Here is a 16,641-nt window from a genome sequence, read left to right as displayed (position 1 = left end):
TTTGTGAGTTCTGCTTTGGCAGCCTGGGGTTTGCCGGTTTGGATCCTGGGCACGGACCTACTCACCACTCATCAAGCCATGCTGAGGCAGTGTCTCACATAAAAGAGCTACAGCTCTACAACTGTTATACACAACTATGTTCTGGGGCTTTGGGGAGAAAAAAGAAAAAAGAGGAAGATTGGCAACAGATGTTAGCGTAGGGCCAATCTTCCTCAAAAAAAAAATTAATTAATTAATTTAAAAAAAAAAAAAAACAACACTGATCACCCAGCAGATTAACTTCGTATAGGGAAGAGGCTGTTGATCTTGCTGATCTTGCCTGAGTTAATTCGTGTATCGATAACAGTCCTCTTCCATAAAAAAGCTCTCCCTTTTTTGATGTCTCTTTTGGTATATCTCTTACTTTTTATTTAAAAAATAAAGATACTGGTGTCCTATTTTTCTGAAGCTAGTTTTAAATTATATTTTTAATATTAAAAATTCCAGCTTCGCAAAATAGGACCAATGTCTTGTTTTTTGGAATTAAAAATGTAATACATGCACAGGTTAAAAATTTAAATAGCATGAAAGGGTACATAGTGAAAAATGGTCTCCCTCCTTCTTTGGTTCCCTGATCCCTCTCCAAAAGATAGTCACTCTTGAGGCTGGCCCAGTGGTGTAGTGGTTAAGTCTGCATGTTCTGCTTTGGCAGCCCGAGGTTCACAGGTTCGAATCCGGGGTGCTGACCTATCCACTGCTCATCAAGCCATGCTGTGGCGGCATCCCACATACAAAATAGAGAAAGATGGGCACAGATGTTAGCTCAGAGTCAATCTTCCTCAGCAAAAAGAGGAAGATTGGCAACAGATGTTAGCTCAGGGCCAATCTTCCTAATCTTCCTCACCAAAAAAAAAAAAAGTTAGTCACTCTTTCCAATTTATTATGTATCCATTCAGAAATATTCTTTGCCTATACAATCATTCATATGTTTATATTTACCTATCTCTAGCACATAATGACACACATAACGTGTACACACACATGGAAGCCTAATGCATTTTGCCTTTTCTCACTGAATTGCAGTTTGTTCCACATCTACATGCAGAAATCTACCTTAGTCTTTTTAATGGCTGCATAATATTCCATTGTATGATTGTATTCTTTTAAAGGTTATTTAGATTGTTTGTAGTCTTTTACTATTACAAATGATGGCACTAAACTGTTACATCTTAATGTGTTATGTATATTATATATACACACATAAATTTACACAAAATATAATATACACATGTTAAGGAACATACAGAATCTTCAGTAGTTTGGTTCAAACTTGGTACATTTAAAAAAACTATGTAGACAAATACCATATGATCTCAGTTGTGTGTGGAATCTAAAAAAAACCGGAACTTGTAGATACAGAGAACATATTGTCATTGCCAGAGATGGGGGAGGTGGGAATGAGGGTGAGGCATGGGCGAAATAGGTGAAGGTGGTCAGAAGGTACAGACTTCCTGTTATAAGATAAATCAGTCCTGGGGATGTAATGTATAGCAGGGTAGCTATAGTTAACAATACTGTATTGTATATTTGGAAGTTGATAAGAGAGTAGATCCTAAAAGGTCTTATAAGGAAAAAAAATTATAACTATGTTTGGTGATGCCTGTTAACTATACTTATTGTGGTAATCATTTCACAGTGTATACGTATATCAAATCATTATATTGTACAGCTAAAACTAATACAATGTTGTATGTCAATTATATCTCAATAAAAAACTATGAATTTTATACACCATTAGCTGAAAATAACATATTTGAAATAGTCATTCATATCAGATCTGCCGCAGCAAGATTTTTTCCCCAATGGCTCACATATCTAGAGATAGTTATGTAGATCACATCTTTTGCAACTTAATAAGTCAATACTTGTAATTAGTCCCTGGGGAATTTCATTGGTGTATTTAATAAAAGACTAGTATTGTTATTTAATAGTCTTTCATTGTTTATCTACATTCTTGATAGTATAGATACATTATGGTGCTTTCATAAGTATTAGGTAGAGCATGATAGATCTGGAAACGTTGGAAAGGACTTTATATGTCATTTGGTTTAACTCTTTTTTTTTTTAAATTGAGGCAAAATTGGTATATAACATTACGTAAGCTTCAGGTATACAACATTATAATTCAACATCTTTATACACTACAAAGTGATCACCACCAAAAGTCTAGTTACCATCCATCACCATACAATTGACTCTCTTCACCATTTCACTTACCCCAGAACACCCTTCCCCTCTGGTAACCGCCAGTTTGTTCTCAGTATCTATGAGTTTGTTTTTGTTTTAGATTCCACATATGAGTGAAATTAAAAGGTATTCGTCTTTCTCTGTCTGACTTATTTCACTTAGCATAGTACCATCAAGGTCCATCTATATTGCTATAAATGGCAAGATTTCATTCTTTTTTTATAGCTGAGTGGTATTCCATTGTAAATATATACTACATCTTCTTTATCCATTCATCCATCACTGGACACTTTGGTTGTTTCCGTATGTTAGCTATTGTGAAGAATGATGCAGTGAACCTAGGGGTACGTAATAGGTGTGTATATGTCTTTTCAAATTAGTGTTTTCATTATCTTCGGATAAATACCTTGATTTGAAATAACTGGATCATATGGTAGTTCTATTCTTAATTTTTTGAAAAATCTCCATACTGTTTTCCATGGTGGCTGCACCAATTTACATTCCCACCAACAGTGTACGAGGGTTCCCTTTTCTCCACATCCTCTCCAACACTTGTTATTTCTTGTTGGTTTAACTTGCTTATTTTGCTCATCTGTTCCTAAACTTATTCTGTCTCTTAATATTGCTGTTCCTGAATCTGACTGTATACTTGATTGAAAGGATGAGGTCAGGGGTGAAGAAAGACAAAATAGAATGGGGCCTTTTAAATTCTGTAAGTGACATTTTATGGTTCTTAGACTTTATAGCAATATGTCAGCTATCTCTGAGGAAGAGTCGTCTTGACAAAGATGGCACAGGAACTCTTCTTCCTACTCCCAAGGCTTGGAAAAATTATCAAGGGAGCTTTTTTTTTTTTGAAAATGTTTATTTAGCTATAATCATCACTCTTATTTTTTTTCAATTATTTTTTTTGTGAGGAAGATCAGCCCTGAGCTAACATCCATGCCAATCCTCTTCTTTTTGCTGAGGAAGACTGGCCCTGAGCTAACATCGGTGCCCATCTTCCTCCACTTTATGTGGGACGCTGCCACAGCGTGGCCCGACAAGCGGTGCATCGGTGCGCACCCGGGATCTGAACTCAGGCCGCCAGCAGCTGAGCGCGCATACTTAACCGCTGCGCCACGGGGCCGACCCCTCAAGGGAGCTTTTAAAGTAAAAATTTTAGCAGATTCCTCTGATATATATTATAAAAAGGTTTCATGCATACAAGTAATGTGTTTGAAAAACTTAAGACTATGGTGAGCTTTCAATTTAGTATAATTTGGGCTAAAAGTGGAGATTCATTCATTCCTTTAATTAATTAACAAACATTTATTGAGCACTTACTCTGTGTCGGGTACTATTTTAGATTCTTGGGATGCAGTTGAGCCAAATAAATAAAAGATCCCTTCCTTTGTGGATCTTACATTTTAATGAGTAGGTAGACAATATTTATAAACATGACCCCAGTAATTTTATGGTATGTTAAAAGATGCCAGGTGCTATTAAAAAAAGCAAACGACTTTACTCCTTCTCAGTTCTCAATAAACCATGGGTTTGGATGATCTTAAACTGATATTTTGCACAAGGAGTAAGCTGGTTTTAGAATCAGATTTTCTCTCTCCGTTATTAAATTCCGAGTCACTTTATTGAGAAAACAATTAAGAACAGTGGAAGACTTTTCAAAACATTGATTGCTTTATTTGCAGTTTTTGATTGTGTAAAAAAAGCAATTATCTTAGCACAGATCCCAAACTAAAACTGTCTTTTATTGGAAGACATTTTTCGGTAAGTAATCAGATGGACAGTACTAAATATTAAATAGCTTCACCCGAGAGCCCAATTTATTTAGTTGTTTATGGTCAAGTTTGTAGCCAGTTCACCTTGGAACACCTATAGTATTGTAGTGCTCCTCAGAATCAGGTGTTTACCAGACTCTTGCTGCACTGCAGTTCCTTTCTGATTGAGGAGACTGAGTAATAATGTATATCTTAAAAAATTTTCAGGTCAAAACAGTGTACTGTAGATACTCCGGTGTTAGTAGTAGGATCTCAGCTGGGTACTTGTTAAGCCACTTGGTCTATCTAAAGTTGCTGTTTCAGGATTTTTTTTGGTCTTGCTGTAGGCATTGCTGTGACTTTCTTGGTGCAAAGGTATGACGACTTCCATAAGGGCCGGTTTGCCAGACAGACCTTGCAGTTTTTAAAACAATGTCATCTTGTCTCTCTGGAGGTCTGATATGTTATGCAGATGACTTAGTCTTTAGTAAATGACATAGTGTACACTATGGGCACTGACTAGAGAGCTTAATATAATTATCAAACATTTATTGAACACTTCTGTGCCAGATATCATACAGGTATTAGGGAATACAAAGATGCGTGGTTCTGGCTATTTATGAATGCATGCCCTAGTAAAGGATTTTGAAGTGTATAAATTTTGGCGTAGTATGATATGCTATAGATATAAAATGTATAACAAACTCTGTTCAGGGATATTTTGGAAGGTTTCATGAAGAGGCAATATTTGAACTATTTTTTGGAAGTTGTATGTAGCATATGTGGTAGAAAAGAAGGGCATCCTAGGCAGATGAGAAAAAGGACACAGAGGTTTTTGAGAGAAAGCATCGTGCGTGATTTTGTTCAGTAGTTATCTGATGTGGTGCAGAATAGGCTACGTTATGGAGAGTGGTACCAGGTGATAAATTGTGTGGCTATATTGTGAAGGCCTTTCAAGGCTGTGCTAAGTGAAGTGATAAGATCTGTGTCTTAAAAAGATAACCGTAGTAGTTTTTTTGGCTTCTAAGGATGGAGATTTGGAGTCATCTTATAATAGTTGAAGGCAGAAATGCTAATGACTTGATTTAGGCAAGTGGAAATGAGATATAGAGGGCACATTTGAGAGAGATTTGGTGAACCAACTACTTGGGGGGTTAGATGAGAGAGAGAAGGACTAAAGATAAATGAGTTTTTAGTTTAAAAGTACTTGTCACACATCTAGTTAGAGACATTTAATAATAGGCAGTTATAAATGTGAGTCTGGAGTTCAGCAATGACTGAAAGGAATGTATTGTAGTAATTTTTGGAGCCTTTGAAATAAGACTTCTGTTTTCATATCTCATCTCTGGCACTGCTACCAAAATGGACAATAATGATATGTATCTTAAACGACTGTTGATACTTGGCATGTAATACAATACATGGCAGCTGGTATTGAGTACTTGAACCACATTGTTAGCTCTGTGTGGAATTACCTCAATTAGGTTGTCGTTTAGTATTATGTTTTCTACTTCTGTTGAGAATTAATATAAAAAGTGTTTCTGGAAATTTTCCTTTCAACTGTATTGAAGATGCATGATATTCAGTGCTTCATCTATAAAAATTCTTGTAATAATTTCTCTGAAGAGTTTAGTACTAGGAATTGTTTTTGCTCTAAAAAATTGGTATTTGTTATTTTACCAGGTGAGTATTTTTTAACTTACATATTCTTTTTTGTCTTGGCTATTTAGAGACTTCTGAGCTTAATGTTCAACTGAGATACTTTTCCTTAGCCTATGTTTTTGGTTTAATAATCCCTATTTAATCTTTTATTTTTAGTATGTGGCTTTTTTTTTTTGCTTAAACAACAAATGTATTGTCTCGCAGTTCTGGAGCCTAGAAGTCTGAGATCAAGGGTTTTGGGTGGGTTGCTTTCTTCTAAAGGCTGTGAGAAATAATCTGTTCCATGCCTCTCACCTAGCTTCTGATGGTTTGCCTGCAATTTTTGGCATCCCTTGGCTTGTAGAAGCATCACCCTGATCTCTGCTTTCGTCTTCACAAGGCGTTCTCCCTATGTGTGTGTCTATGTCCAAATTTCCCAGTTTTATAAGGTCATAAGTCATGTTGGATTAAGGCTCACCCTAATGACCTCATCTTAGCTAATTAGATTGCACTGACTCTATACCCAGATAAGATCATATGCTGAAGTACTGAGGGTTAGGACATCAACACATGAATTTTGGGAGGATACAGTTTGGCTTATAACAGTTGTTGAGTGGGTAAAAAAATGAGATAATGCACATAAAATGCCTAATACATTTGACTTATAATTGGTGCTCTCTGCTACTCCCTGATTATCACCAATGTTGGTTAATGATGCTTCAGAGTTAGGTAGAGAATTTAAAATGTGGAATTGATCTCTTTATGGTTCTGCACAGAAACTTTATCACAAGGACTGGAAGTACAGTGTTTGTAGTCATTAATTACTGTTTTTTCATAGTTCCCTTGGACTTGTTTCTTAGCTTGTGAGCTTTTGAGGGAAGTCCAGCCCTTCAAACACACCAATATGTCCTGCCCAGCCACATGCTTTGGATTTGAGTGTTTTCTTCCAGATGACTCCTGTGGGTTTTGTAACAGATGTGTAAAATGTTCCAAGCTACCTTTTTGTCATCTATGTTAAAATTTTAAAAACTACATGAAAAATTTCCTCTAATGCATTCTATACAAAAAACATAATAGTGTTTCGTCAGAAAGAGCAAGCTAACTTTTACAAATAAATTTATAGATGGATACAAATGATAACCACAGAAAGTAACCATTAAGCACCTAATATCATCCGAGCATGACAGTATACTGAATTATTCTCACAATAACCCTTGAAAGTAGATGTTATCATTTCTGTTTTACAGAGGAGGAAACTGAGGTTTAGATTAAATATACTGTCAGCAGTCAATAGTTGGCAGCTGGCTGAAGCAGACCTCATGGGCAATTGTATTTGCTTAAAGTCTGTGCTCATTCCACAATCTAATAGAGAAAAGGATGGTGCTAGTGTCTGCTGAGTGGGTGGAGGACCCCCCTGTTTCTTGGTCTTGCATCCACTCCACTGTTATCTAGCATCTCTGAGGCTCAGTTTCCTCATCAGAAAAATGGAGACAGTAATACCATTTGCATGGAGTGTTTTATAAAGAATGTGAAAATCTATTTTATCTTTTATCAACTTTTTAAAATACCTACTTTCAAAAAGGGTTTAATTGTAAATAAGTGTTTATACAAATGTAGATTATAGGTTTGGGAATAGATTAGGGAATACCACAATACTAAAAATATATAAGGAGTAGTCCTAAATCTCAGTTTACAGATAATTTAGATGGGTAGAGAGTACAGATACATATGTATCTGTATATATATATATAAGTCAAATGAGTGATATAAACAGTATCTTAAAAGGTAGAGGTTTTAACAGCTTGGAGTAATTAGGGAATACATTCTAGAGGAGGGAGAAGAGGAAAATAACATTTATGATTACCAATGAGACAGGATGCTAGGCATTTTGCATAGGTTACTTCTCTTGAGTCCCTACCACAACCCTGTGAGTAAGATGGTATTGCCTTCTTTTTCAGATGAAGAGATGAAACTTAGAGGGTTGTTTGCTCTTGGTAATACAACTACTACATGGCAAAAGTAGGATTAGAACTCAACGTCTAATTCCAAGTATTTTTTTCTTTACCATCATATCTAGGTCTTGAAGAACATAGAGCTAGGGGTGTATGTGTGTAAGAATTGATGGTACTCCATATTGTAAAGTGTAGACTTTGAAAATGCTGTGAGTATGTCATGCTGTGAGTATGTCATTTTGACTGGAAGAGAGAGTTCAATGATGTTGTGATTAAGTACAGAAATGTGAAATTTATAATAGATGTATACTTTTATAATGTTATCCTCTAATCTTAGATCTTTTGGAAATGTCTTTGTAAAGTATTTAATTTCTTCCCTGTTGGATATCTAGTTGTCTTAAGTCCATTTATTGAACAATCCCTTTTTTCTCCGCTGATTTTTAAAAGACAGCTTTATTATAATACAATTTATATACTATAAAATTCACCCTTTGTAACTATACAATTCAATTATTTTTAGTAAATCTATAGAGTTATGTAACCATCAAGATTTTTAAAAGAACTTTTAAGAATTTGTTTCATTGTTTTTTGTAACTTTTCGTTGAAGTTTTCAGGGTAGATGCTATGATTCTCATTTTATAAGTGATGGTATAATCTCCACTTTATAGCCATTTTGCTCAAGACTTTGTGGCTAGTAAGTGGCAGAACTGAGACTCAAACCTAGCACTTTTAGGAAATATAAGAATGATAGGTTGAGAACAGATTGTTGAGGGCTTTTTAATGTTAGGCTAAGAAGTTTGGATTTCATCCTCCGAGATAAGCATCACCAGCATCTTGTCTGTGAGGTCCTTCTTGGCAGAGGAAAACCACTCAGTATTTTCAGCTGGCCACTTTTTGTAAAGTGTGTTCTATGGAACTCTGGTCCCTCAAGTTGTTCCGTGTAGAAAGAGTTCCCTAGTCAAGTAAACTTGGGAAGTACTCTTATCTCCTTTTTGAATTGTCACAGTTCACATTGTATATGCAGGCTCTGAGAAGTTGTGCAGTAAAGAAATGGGTTTACTTTTGTTTTTTTAGCATTTCCCAAATTTACTTGACTTCACAATTCCCTTTGGGTAACATTGATCTGTTGCGGTGTTTTTGGAAAATGAAACTGAGTTCATCAAGAGGGGACAAGACTGAGGATGAAGGAGAACATTTATTTATTAGTTAAGCTGTGAGGTTGGGTTGTTTTTTTTTTCAGTAGATTATTATCGTGCACATTTAAATGTTAATAGTTGCAGGGTAACTGCTAACAGATGTAGAAGTTGTAATTCTGTAGGTACTGTAAGATCTTTTGGTTCAAAGTTTGAGTGTCTCATGATCATTTTAAAACTGAAAGCTTGAAATTTCATCTTTTGATTTATAATTCCCTCTCTTAAAAGTTGAAAGGCAGTTTAGTGCAATAGAAAGATTGCTTTTATATCCCAGTTCTATCACTTACTAGCTTTGTGACTCTGGGCAAGCTGTCTAATCTTTCTGAATCACAGTTTGCTTAACGGCAAAATAAAAGGAGTAGCAACCTCGCCACAGTTGTCATTCAGACTAGTTGAGATTCATATCTACACAGTGATTGTTCAATTGATTATTATTCCATAGAGATATAATAGTTATAATAATAGAGATGGTAATAGAGCTTTCATAGAAATAGTATGCCTTACAGTGGATTGCAAGTTATTCTATAGAGATGGTGTAAAGTTTACTTAAAGTGGATTGCAAAAGTAAGGGGTTGAAGGAGTAAAAAGTTTTTGATTAACTAGTCTTGGTAATTAAGGTCTCTAACATGCTTATGTAATTTAAACTTAAAAGTACTCTATATGCCTTTTCTCTTTGAACATCCCATGAGGTAAGTAGGACGTGTGTTTGTTCTTAGTAACTTAAAAAAATTAATATCTTCCTGACCTATGTAGAATGGAATAACATATCATAGGTTAGTAATTTTCCTGACTACTCTTGAAGTATCCATTCCCATTTTCTTCCTTCCAAAACTGTAGTTTTCCAAAACAAGAAAACTCAAGTCTAAGTATGTGTGTGGAAAGTTTTTTTTCTTCTCTCAGCTTTATTGAGATATTATTGACATTTAAAATATGTAAGCTCAAGGTGTATAATGTGATGATTTGATATACATATGTATTGCAAAATGATTACCACAGTAGGGTTAGTTAACACCTCCATCCCCTCACATAATTTTTTTGTGTGATGATAACTTTTAAGATCTCTCTTAACAACTTTCAAGTATATAATACAGTATTGTTAATTATAGTCACTATGCTGTACGTTAGAGCCCAGAACTTATTCATCTTAGAACTGGAAGTTTGTACCTTGACCAACGTCTCCCCATTTCTGCCACCCCCTAATCCTTGGCAACGACTGTTCTACTCTATTTCTTTGAGTTTGGCTTTTTTAGATTCCACATATAAGTGAGAATATAAGTGACGTATTTCACTTAACATAATGCCCTCAGGGTCCATCTATGTGGTCACAAAATGAAAGGATTTCCTTCTTTTTTATGGCTAGATAATATTCCATTGTGTGTATGTATCCCATTTTCTTTATCCAGTCATCTATCAGTAGACCTTTAGGTTGTTTCTATGTCTTGGCTATTATGAATAATGCTGCAGTGAACATGGGGGTGCAGATACCTCTTCAAGATAGTAATTTCATTTCTTTTGGATATATACCCAGAAGTAGGATAGCTGGATTATATGGTAGTTCTATTTTTAATATTTTGAGGGACCTCCATACTGTTTTCCGTAGTGACTACACCAGTTTACATTCCCACTGACAGTGCACAACAGTTCCCTTTTCTCCATGGCCTTGCCAACACTTGTCTTTCTTTTTGATAATAGCCATTATAATAACAAGTATGAGGTGATATCTCATTGTGGTTTTGATTGGCATTTCTCTGATGATTTGTGATGTTGAGCATCTTTTCATGTACCTGTTGGCCATTTGTATGTCTTCTTCGGAAAAATGTCTATTCAAGTCCTTTGCCTATTTTTTAATCAGATTTTTTTTTTATGCTATTGAGTTTTATGCTTGTGAGTTCCTTATATATTTTGGATATTAACCCCATATCAGGTAGATGGTCTGCAGATATTTTCTACTGTTTCATATGTTGCCTTTTTACTGTGCTGATTTTTTCCTTTGCTGTGCAGATGCTTTTAGTTTGATGTAGCCCCACTTGTTTGTTTTTGCTTTTTTGCTTGTACTTTTGGTATCATATCCAAAAAACTGTTGCTAAGACCAGTGTCAAGGAGCTTCTTCCCTGTGTTCTCTTCTAGTTGTTTTATAGTTGCGGGTCTTTGTGTAGACTGTTTAAAAAAATAAATTAACCCTCAATTACTGGCCATATTCAGCCCTCCGCCATCTCCCCCCCCCCCTTTTTTTTTTTTGTGAGGAAGATCAGCCCTGACCTAACATCCATGCCAATCCTCCTCTTTTTGCTGAGGAAGATTGGCCCTGGACTAAAATCTGTGCCCATCTTCCTCCACTTTATATGGGACGCTGCCACAGCATGACCTGACAAGCGGTGCATCGGTGCATGCCGGGGATTGAACCTAGGCCACCAGCAGTGGAGCGTGTGCACTTAACCGCTACGCCACGGGGCCGGTCCCCCCACCCCTTTTTTTTGTTAATCCTGGTCAGGTGTTCCTCTGTTAGGGAGCATAAAGTTTCTTCTGTCAAAGTTGTGCATGCTAAAGGAAATCACTGCTAGAAATTTGGTAATATCTTAGGACAAATTCTATTTCTTAATGATAAAGTATTATTAAAGAATGGGAAGTTTTAAGATTGTTTTATTGTTCTCTGACGGCAGTTTAATGTTCATTTATTTTACAAATATTTTGTTATGCTTAGGTGCTTATTTATAGTCCAGTGGATCTTCCTTAAAATCAGGATAAGACATTGACCATAGATATTTGAATTCTGGCATGTTCAATAATAGTTCTATTGTATTAGCTTGTATAAAATATGAAGAAAAGAGAAAATTGGATTTAAAATTTAAAAAAAGATTTGAAATAAAAAAGCTATGTTAAAAAATAACTTTACTCTGGACTTGTACTCTATTTTCGAAAACCATTTTATTGTACTAGGAAAAGATAGAGAGTAGATATCATAAAGGTTTTGGTGGAACCGAAGGAGAAACTTCTCCCCGTATGGATTTCTCTGTCATCATCATCATTATTATGAAAATAACTACATAATAGAAAAGTCGTAAGAGAAAAGACTAACCTCTCCCATTCAATCAACCGATAACACGAGATTAACATTTTGCTATATTTATTCAGTCTTATAGTTTGTGTGTGTACAGCCACGCATAACTTAACAACAGGGATACGTTTGAGAAATGCATCATTTGGCAGTTTCATCATTGTGAGAACATGTATTGAAGGGGAACAAAATTTGCCACCCCAAAATGTGTCTCTTTAACATGAGGATTATTTTAGGCTCATTATTTTTAAGAAATAAAAGATTCAGAAAGTTTTTCTTGTTACCTCCCCCTTAACTGTCTAAAAGAATTCAGATTAAAAAACCTGTCTCAGGAAGTGAGTTATCACCTTAGCATAACATGAACTAGGTGGTAGACAGAGGAACCTAGAAAAGCCTGTTTGTTTGGGTCCCCTCTGTGTTCTTCTGTTTCTGTGTGGCCAAACACTTGTTTTCCAGACGTTTACTCTTTGTCACCTGCCTGTAAATTGCCATCCTTCCCTTTGAAATCCCTGACTCTCCCCACTCCCAGCACCTTCTTTTGATTTAGCTCAGGGTGGTATTTAAGGTGAGGGCTTTGGCCATTTTGGTGAGTTATTTAGTTTTCCTGGGTTTCTCCCGTGTATACAGTTATTAAACTTTTGTTTTTCTCCTGTTTGTCTCATGTCAATTTAATTCTTAGACCAGCCAGAAGAACCTGGAAGGGTAGAGGAAAATTTCTTCCTCCTTTACAGGACTAACCCAAACCTAGATGGTGTGGCCTACTACACACCTAGGCTATATGGTACTAATCTTATGGGACCACCAACTGCTGTATACAGGGTTTGTCATTGACCAAAACATCGTTACGTGGCACATTATGTGTAAGCACACACATTCCCTTTTCACTTCACATTATGAATAGTTATGAAACATACCATCATTTAGTCTTTTTTTTTTTTTTTTTTTTTAATTTACTTACTTTTTTCCCCCAAAGCCCCAGTAGATAGTTGTATGTCATAGCTGCACATCCTTCTAGTTGCTGTATGTGGGACGCGGCCTCAGCGTGGCCGGAGAAGCGGTGCGTTGGTGCGTGCCTGGGATCCGAACCCGGGCCACCAGTAGCGGAGCGCGCGCACTTAACCGCTAAGCCACAGGGCCGGCCCGTCATTTAGTCTTTATTATCCTCATTTTCTACCTTTTATTATGAAAAGTTTTAAACGTTAATAAAAGTAGAGAAGAGAGTATAATAATCCCCTGTCATTCAGCTTCAACAATAATCAACATTTTGCCAGTTATTTTGTCTCTTCTCCCAATTTTTGTTTTTGATTTGTTAGAGTATGAAATAAATCTCAGACATTAATTACCATGGTTTTTAATTATTTCATAATATTCTTTCAGTGGATATGTTAGAATTTACATAATCATTCTTCTTTTGTTGGGCATTGCACATTGTTTCTAATTTTTTGTTATTAAGACTTTTAATATTTGTGTATAAATGAACATAATGATGAGCATCTTAACATATAAATCTTTAGGTGTTTTTGACTATTTTCTTCAGCCACATCTGAAATTGTAGTCACTAATTTAGAAGATATGAACCATTAAAAATAATCTTTTTTGTAATTATTAAAGTAATACATTTAATTGTGGATATTTTGAGAATTAAATTTTAAAAATAGAGAATAAAAATTACCTCAGATTGCTTTCCAAGGAATTCCTATGTCTTAGTCCGTTTGTGTTGCTATAACAAAATACGATAGACTGGGTGGCTTATAAACAACAGAAATTTATTTCTCACACTTCTGGAGGTTGGGAAGTCCAAGATCATGGCACTGGCAGATTTCGTGTGGTGATTGGTGAGGACCTACTTCCTGGTTCATAGATAGGCACTTTCTTGCTGTGTCCTCACATGGTGGCAGGGGCTAGGGATCTCTGTAGGGCCTCTTTAATAAGGAACACTAGTCTCATTCATGAGAGCTCCACTCTCATGGCCTAAGTACCTGAGAGGCCCCACCTCCTAATCCCATCATCTTTGGGGATTAGTATTTCAACATATGAATTTTAGGGGAATATAAACATTCAGATCATAGCACCCTACATCTAACTGTCAGCATTTTTTTAGTTTACTTTTTAGTTGGGGTTGGGAGTGGTTTCAGTGGTTCTCAGAGGCTCTGCTTGGAAGAGGGCAATCCTACTTACAGCTTTAGCTGATTTGTAAAGCATAAGGCTTTGTACTTAACTAGCAGCTTAGAAAATAGCAGCATTCTAATTACTTAGCAGGAAGTAGCATCTAAAACATACTGTCCATTACTTTGTTGATATATGATGGATTGTCCTCCTAGTTACAGTCATTCTGTATTATCCTACCCTAAAATCAACAGATAGCTTGTCTGTATTCCTGAACTCTATCCCATTGCTACCTGTACAGAATTATTTTTACGGAATTATGAGTTAATATGAGACTGCTGGTCTGTTTCATGTGTTATGAGAAACAGTCCTGAGAAACTTGCCTCTGTTTACCATATAAAGATTCATAGGAGAAATTGCTGTGGTTTATATTCTACTGTCCTTTTGCAAAGTTAAAGAAAGAAAACTTGGTGAGACAACTGGAAATGCAAGTGTGGTTTGTTTCTTCATGTTGTCCTTGGTGGCTCTTAGGTAACTAATGTAAAATAAATTACTATCTGTGTGGAAAAAAAATCAGTCAACTTGAGCATTGTTCAACAGATTTTTAGAGCTGAACCAGTTTTATTTGGTCTTGCCTTTTGTTTTCAACATGTAAATAAAAATAAGTGTGACAGAGATTCGAGACTTTAAAACTTATTTAGGAACACAGAAACTACCTCAGTGTTTTGTGCTTTTAAATAATTTAACTACTTGAATTTTCCTTCTCTTTCAGTTCCTGGAATAGATGGAGGTGCTTTAACTGATACAAGTCTCACAGATTCCTATTTCAGCACCAGCTTTATTGGAGTAAATGGATTTGGAAGCCCAGTAGAAACAAAGTATCCCTTAATGCAGGTATCGTTAGTATGAATTTATATAGCACTAAACAGTAAATTTATTCCAGGGGTGGGAAACAACTAGAGTCTTCATTTATTCCTAAATTTGTTGAGCAGGTGGTGGGATTTTAGGAGGTGATGAGGTAGGTGGGATATAGGTGAGCCATCTCCTATAGAATTGGAGTCAGAGGGAGGCTTGAAGGGTGGGGTTGGGGAGTTGGATGACAGTGGAGTTTGTAGAGGATAGATAGAAAGAGACTAGTTTCACTCCTCTTTGTGTTTTGTAGGTATGACATAAAGGCCTTTCATGATGGAGAGACCATAGAGACTATGGAGTGTGTTAAGAAAGCATGGGACGTGTTGAGAGAACAGAGAATAGCCTAATTTTATAGAATCTATAAGGTGTATAAAAGATAATATGGATTGGGAGAGGTTATTAGAGAACATTTATTGACTATATATAGTCACTTCACATCCTCTTGGATGGATATTGGAATTTATATTCGTGGACAAGGAAACTTAGTTATGTGTTTTGCCCAGGCTAATAAGTTATAGAGGTGCAATTCAAAATAGGTCTGCAAGTTTGGTTTTAAATACCTGGCTAGTGAGTAAAATTTTCATTTGATGTGTTAGAGTATTTGGCAGTTTTTGCATAGATTATTGTAATTCAAGTAGCAACATTTATAGGAAGATTGGACTGTCAGTAATGTGAAAGATGGATTGGAGGGGAAAAAGCAAAGAAGGTCAGTCTTAACTTAATCCGTTGAATATTCTTAATTGTGTATTTCTTAGTGATATTATGTGTATATATATTTTAATTTTCAGAGAATGACTAATAGTAGCAGCTCCCCAAGCCTTCTAAATGACAGTGCCAAGCCATATGCAGGCCATGGTAAGACCTGGTCCCTTTTTCTCTTTTATATATATATATTTTTGACTCTAAAAACAATACATCCATTGTAGAAATTTTGAAAATTATAGATATGTATAAAGAAGAAAATAAAAATAATCTATTATCTTCACACTCAGAGATAACTAAGATTTTGATTATATACACACACATACATAATACATAATAATAAGTATATACATAATAATAATTAAGATTGCATTAAATATAGTTTTAAATTATGAGTTTCTTGATCATTATAAATTGAATTCCATTTATTTTCATAATTTACTTAACTATTTTTGTTTCTATTCTTTTTTAAATAAAAACTATTATACTCCAATATTGAACTGTGTGTATAAGTCTGTGTTCATATTTTGCGTTATTTCTTTTGAAAACATTCTTAGACATGGAGTTATTGTTTCAAAAATTATAAACATTTTTAAGGCTTTTGATACAGAATTTCCAGATATCTTTCTATATCCTATTTTTAAAATAAATGTTCAAGAATGGTTTTTAAAAAATATGTGACAATTGAGTGTTAATACTGTGCATCAGTAAAATGTTAATTATTAATAATGATGAGAAAAATAATTTGCATGTTGATTATTTCCTGTTATAGACATTTTATGTATGTATGTGTGTATGCATCAAATCTCTATCACTATTTGGAAATTTCAACCTTTGTTTTTTTTGCTGTAGAAAAAAATAGCAACATTTTAATATTGAATAAAATTATTAGAAACTAATTTGTGGCATTATAATATTTTTAACATTCCCATAGAGTTTATATACTGACTTTTAAATGCTATCGAAGGGTAGCATAAAGGATGAATAATATTACCTATTTTTAAATGCCTTGAATTTATAAAGGACATAAAAATATCTTATGTCTTGCTATTTTATTAGCTTCTTTCTCTTTGCATTATTAGTTATATTAAATTAAT

At 35.1% G+C, this 16,641-nt stretch overlaps 1 protein-coding gene across 7 annotated transcripts in view; it reads left to right on the top strand.

Moving 5' to 3' along the window:
* Window positions 1-16,641, top strand: part of PAN3 (poly(A) specific ribonuclease subunit PAN3) — a 135,569-nt gene that overhangs the window by 8,547 nt on the left and 110,381 nt on the right. For all 7 annotated transcript variants that reach the window (XR_015553481.1, XM_014791238.2, XM_087436246.1 and 4 more), the window contains exons 2-3: window positions 14,703-14,824; window positions 15,631-15,697. Coding sequence is in view for 6 of the 7 variants with exons in the window: in XM_014791238.2 (XP_014646724.2) it covers window positions 14,703-14,824; window positions 15,631-15,697 (189 nt within the window). In the remaining variant the exon portion in view is untranslated. The remainder of the gene's footprint in view (window positions 1-14,702; window positions 14,825-15,630; window positions 15,698-16,641) is intronic.

The sequence above is a fragment of the Ceratotherium simum genome, chromosome 10 (genome assembly GCF_057802395.1).
Source record: "Ceratotherium simum simum isolate JZ-2026a chromosome 10, ASM5780239v1, whole genome shotgun sequence".
Lineage (NCBI taxonomy): Eukaryota > Metazoa > Chordata > Mammalia > Perissodactyla > Rhinocerotidae > Ceratotherium > Ceratotherium simum.
This window is presented reverse-complemented; position numbering and strand designations above follow the sequence as displayed.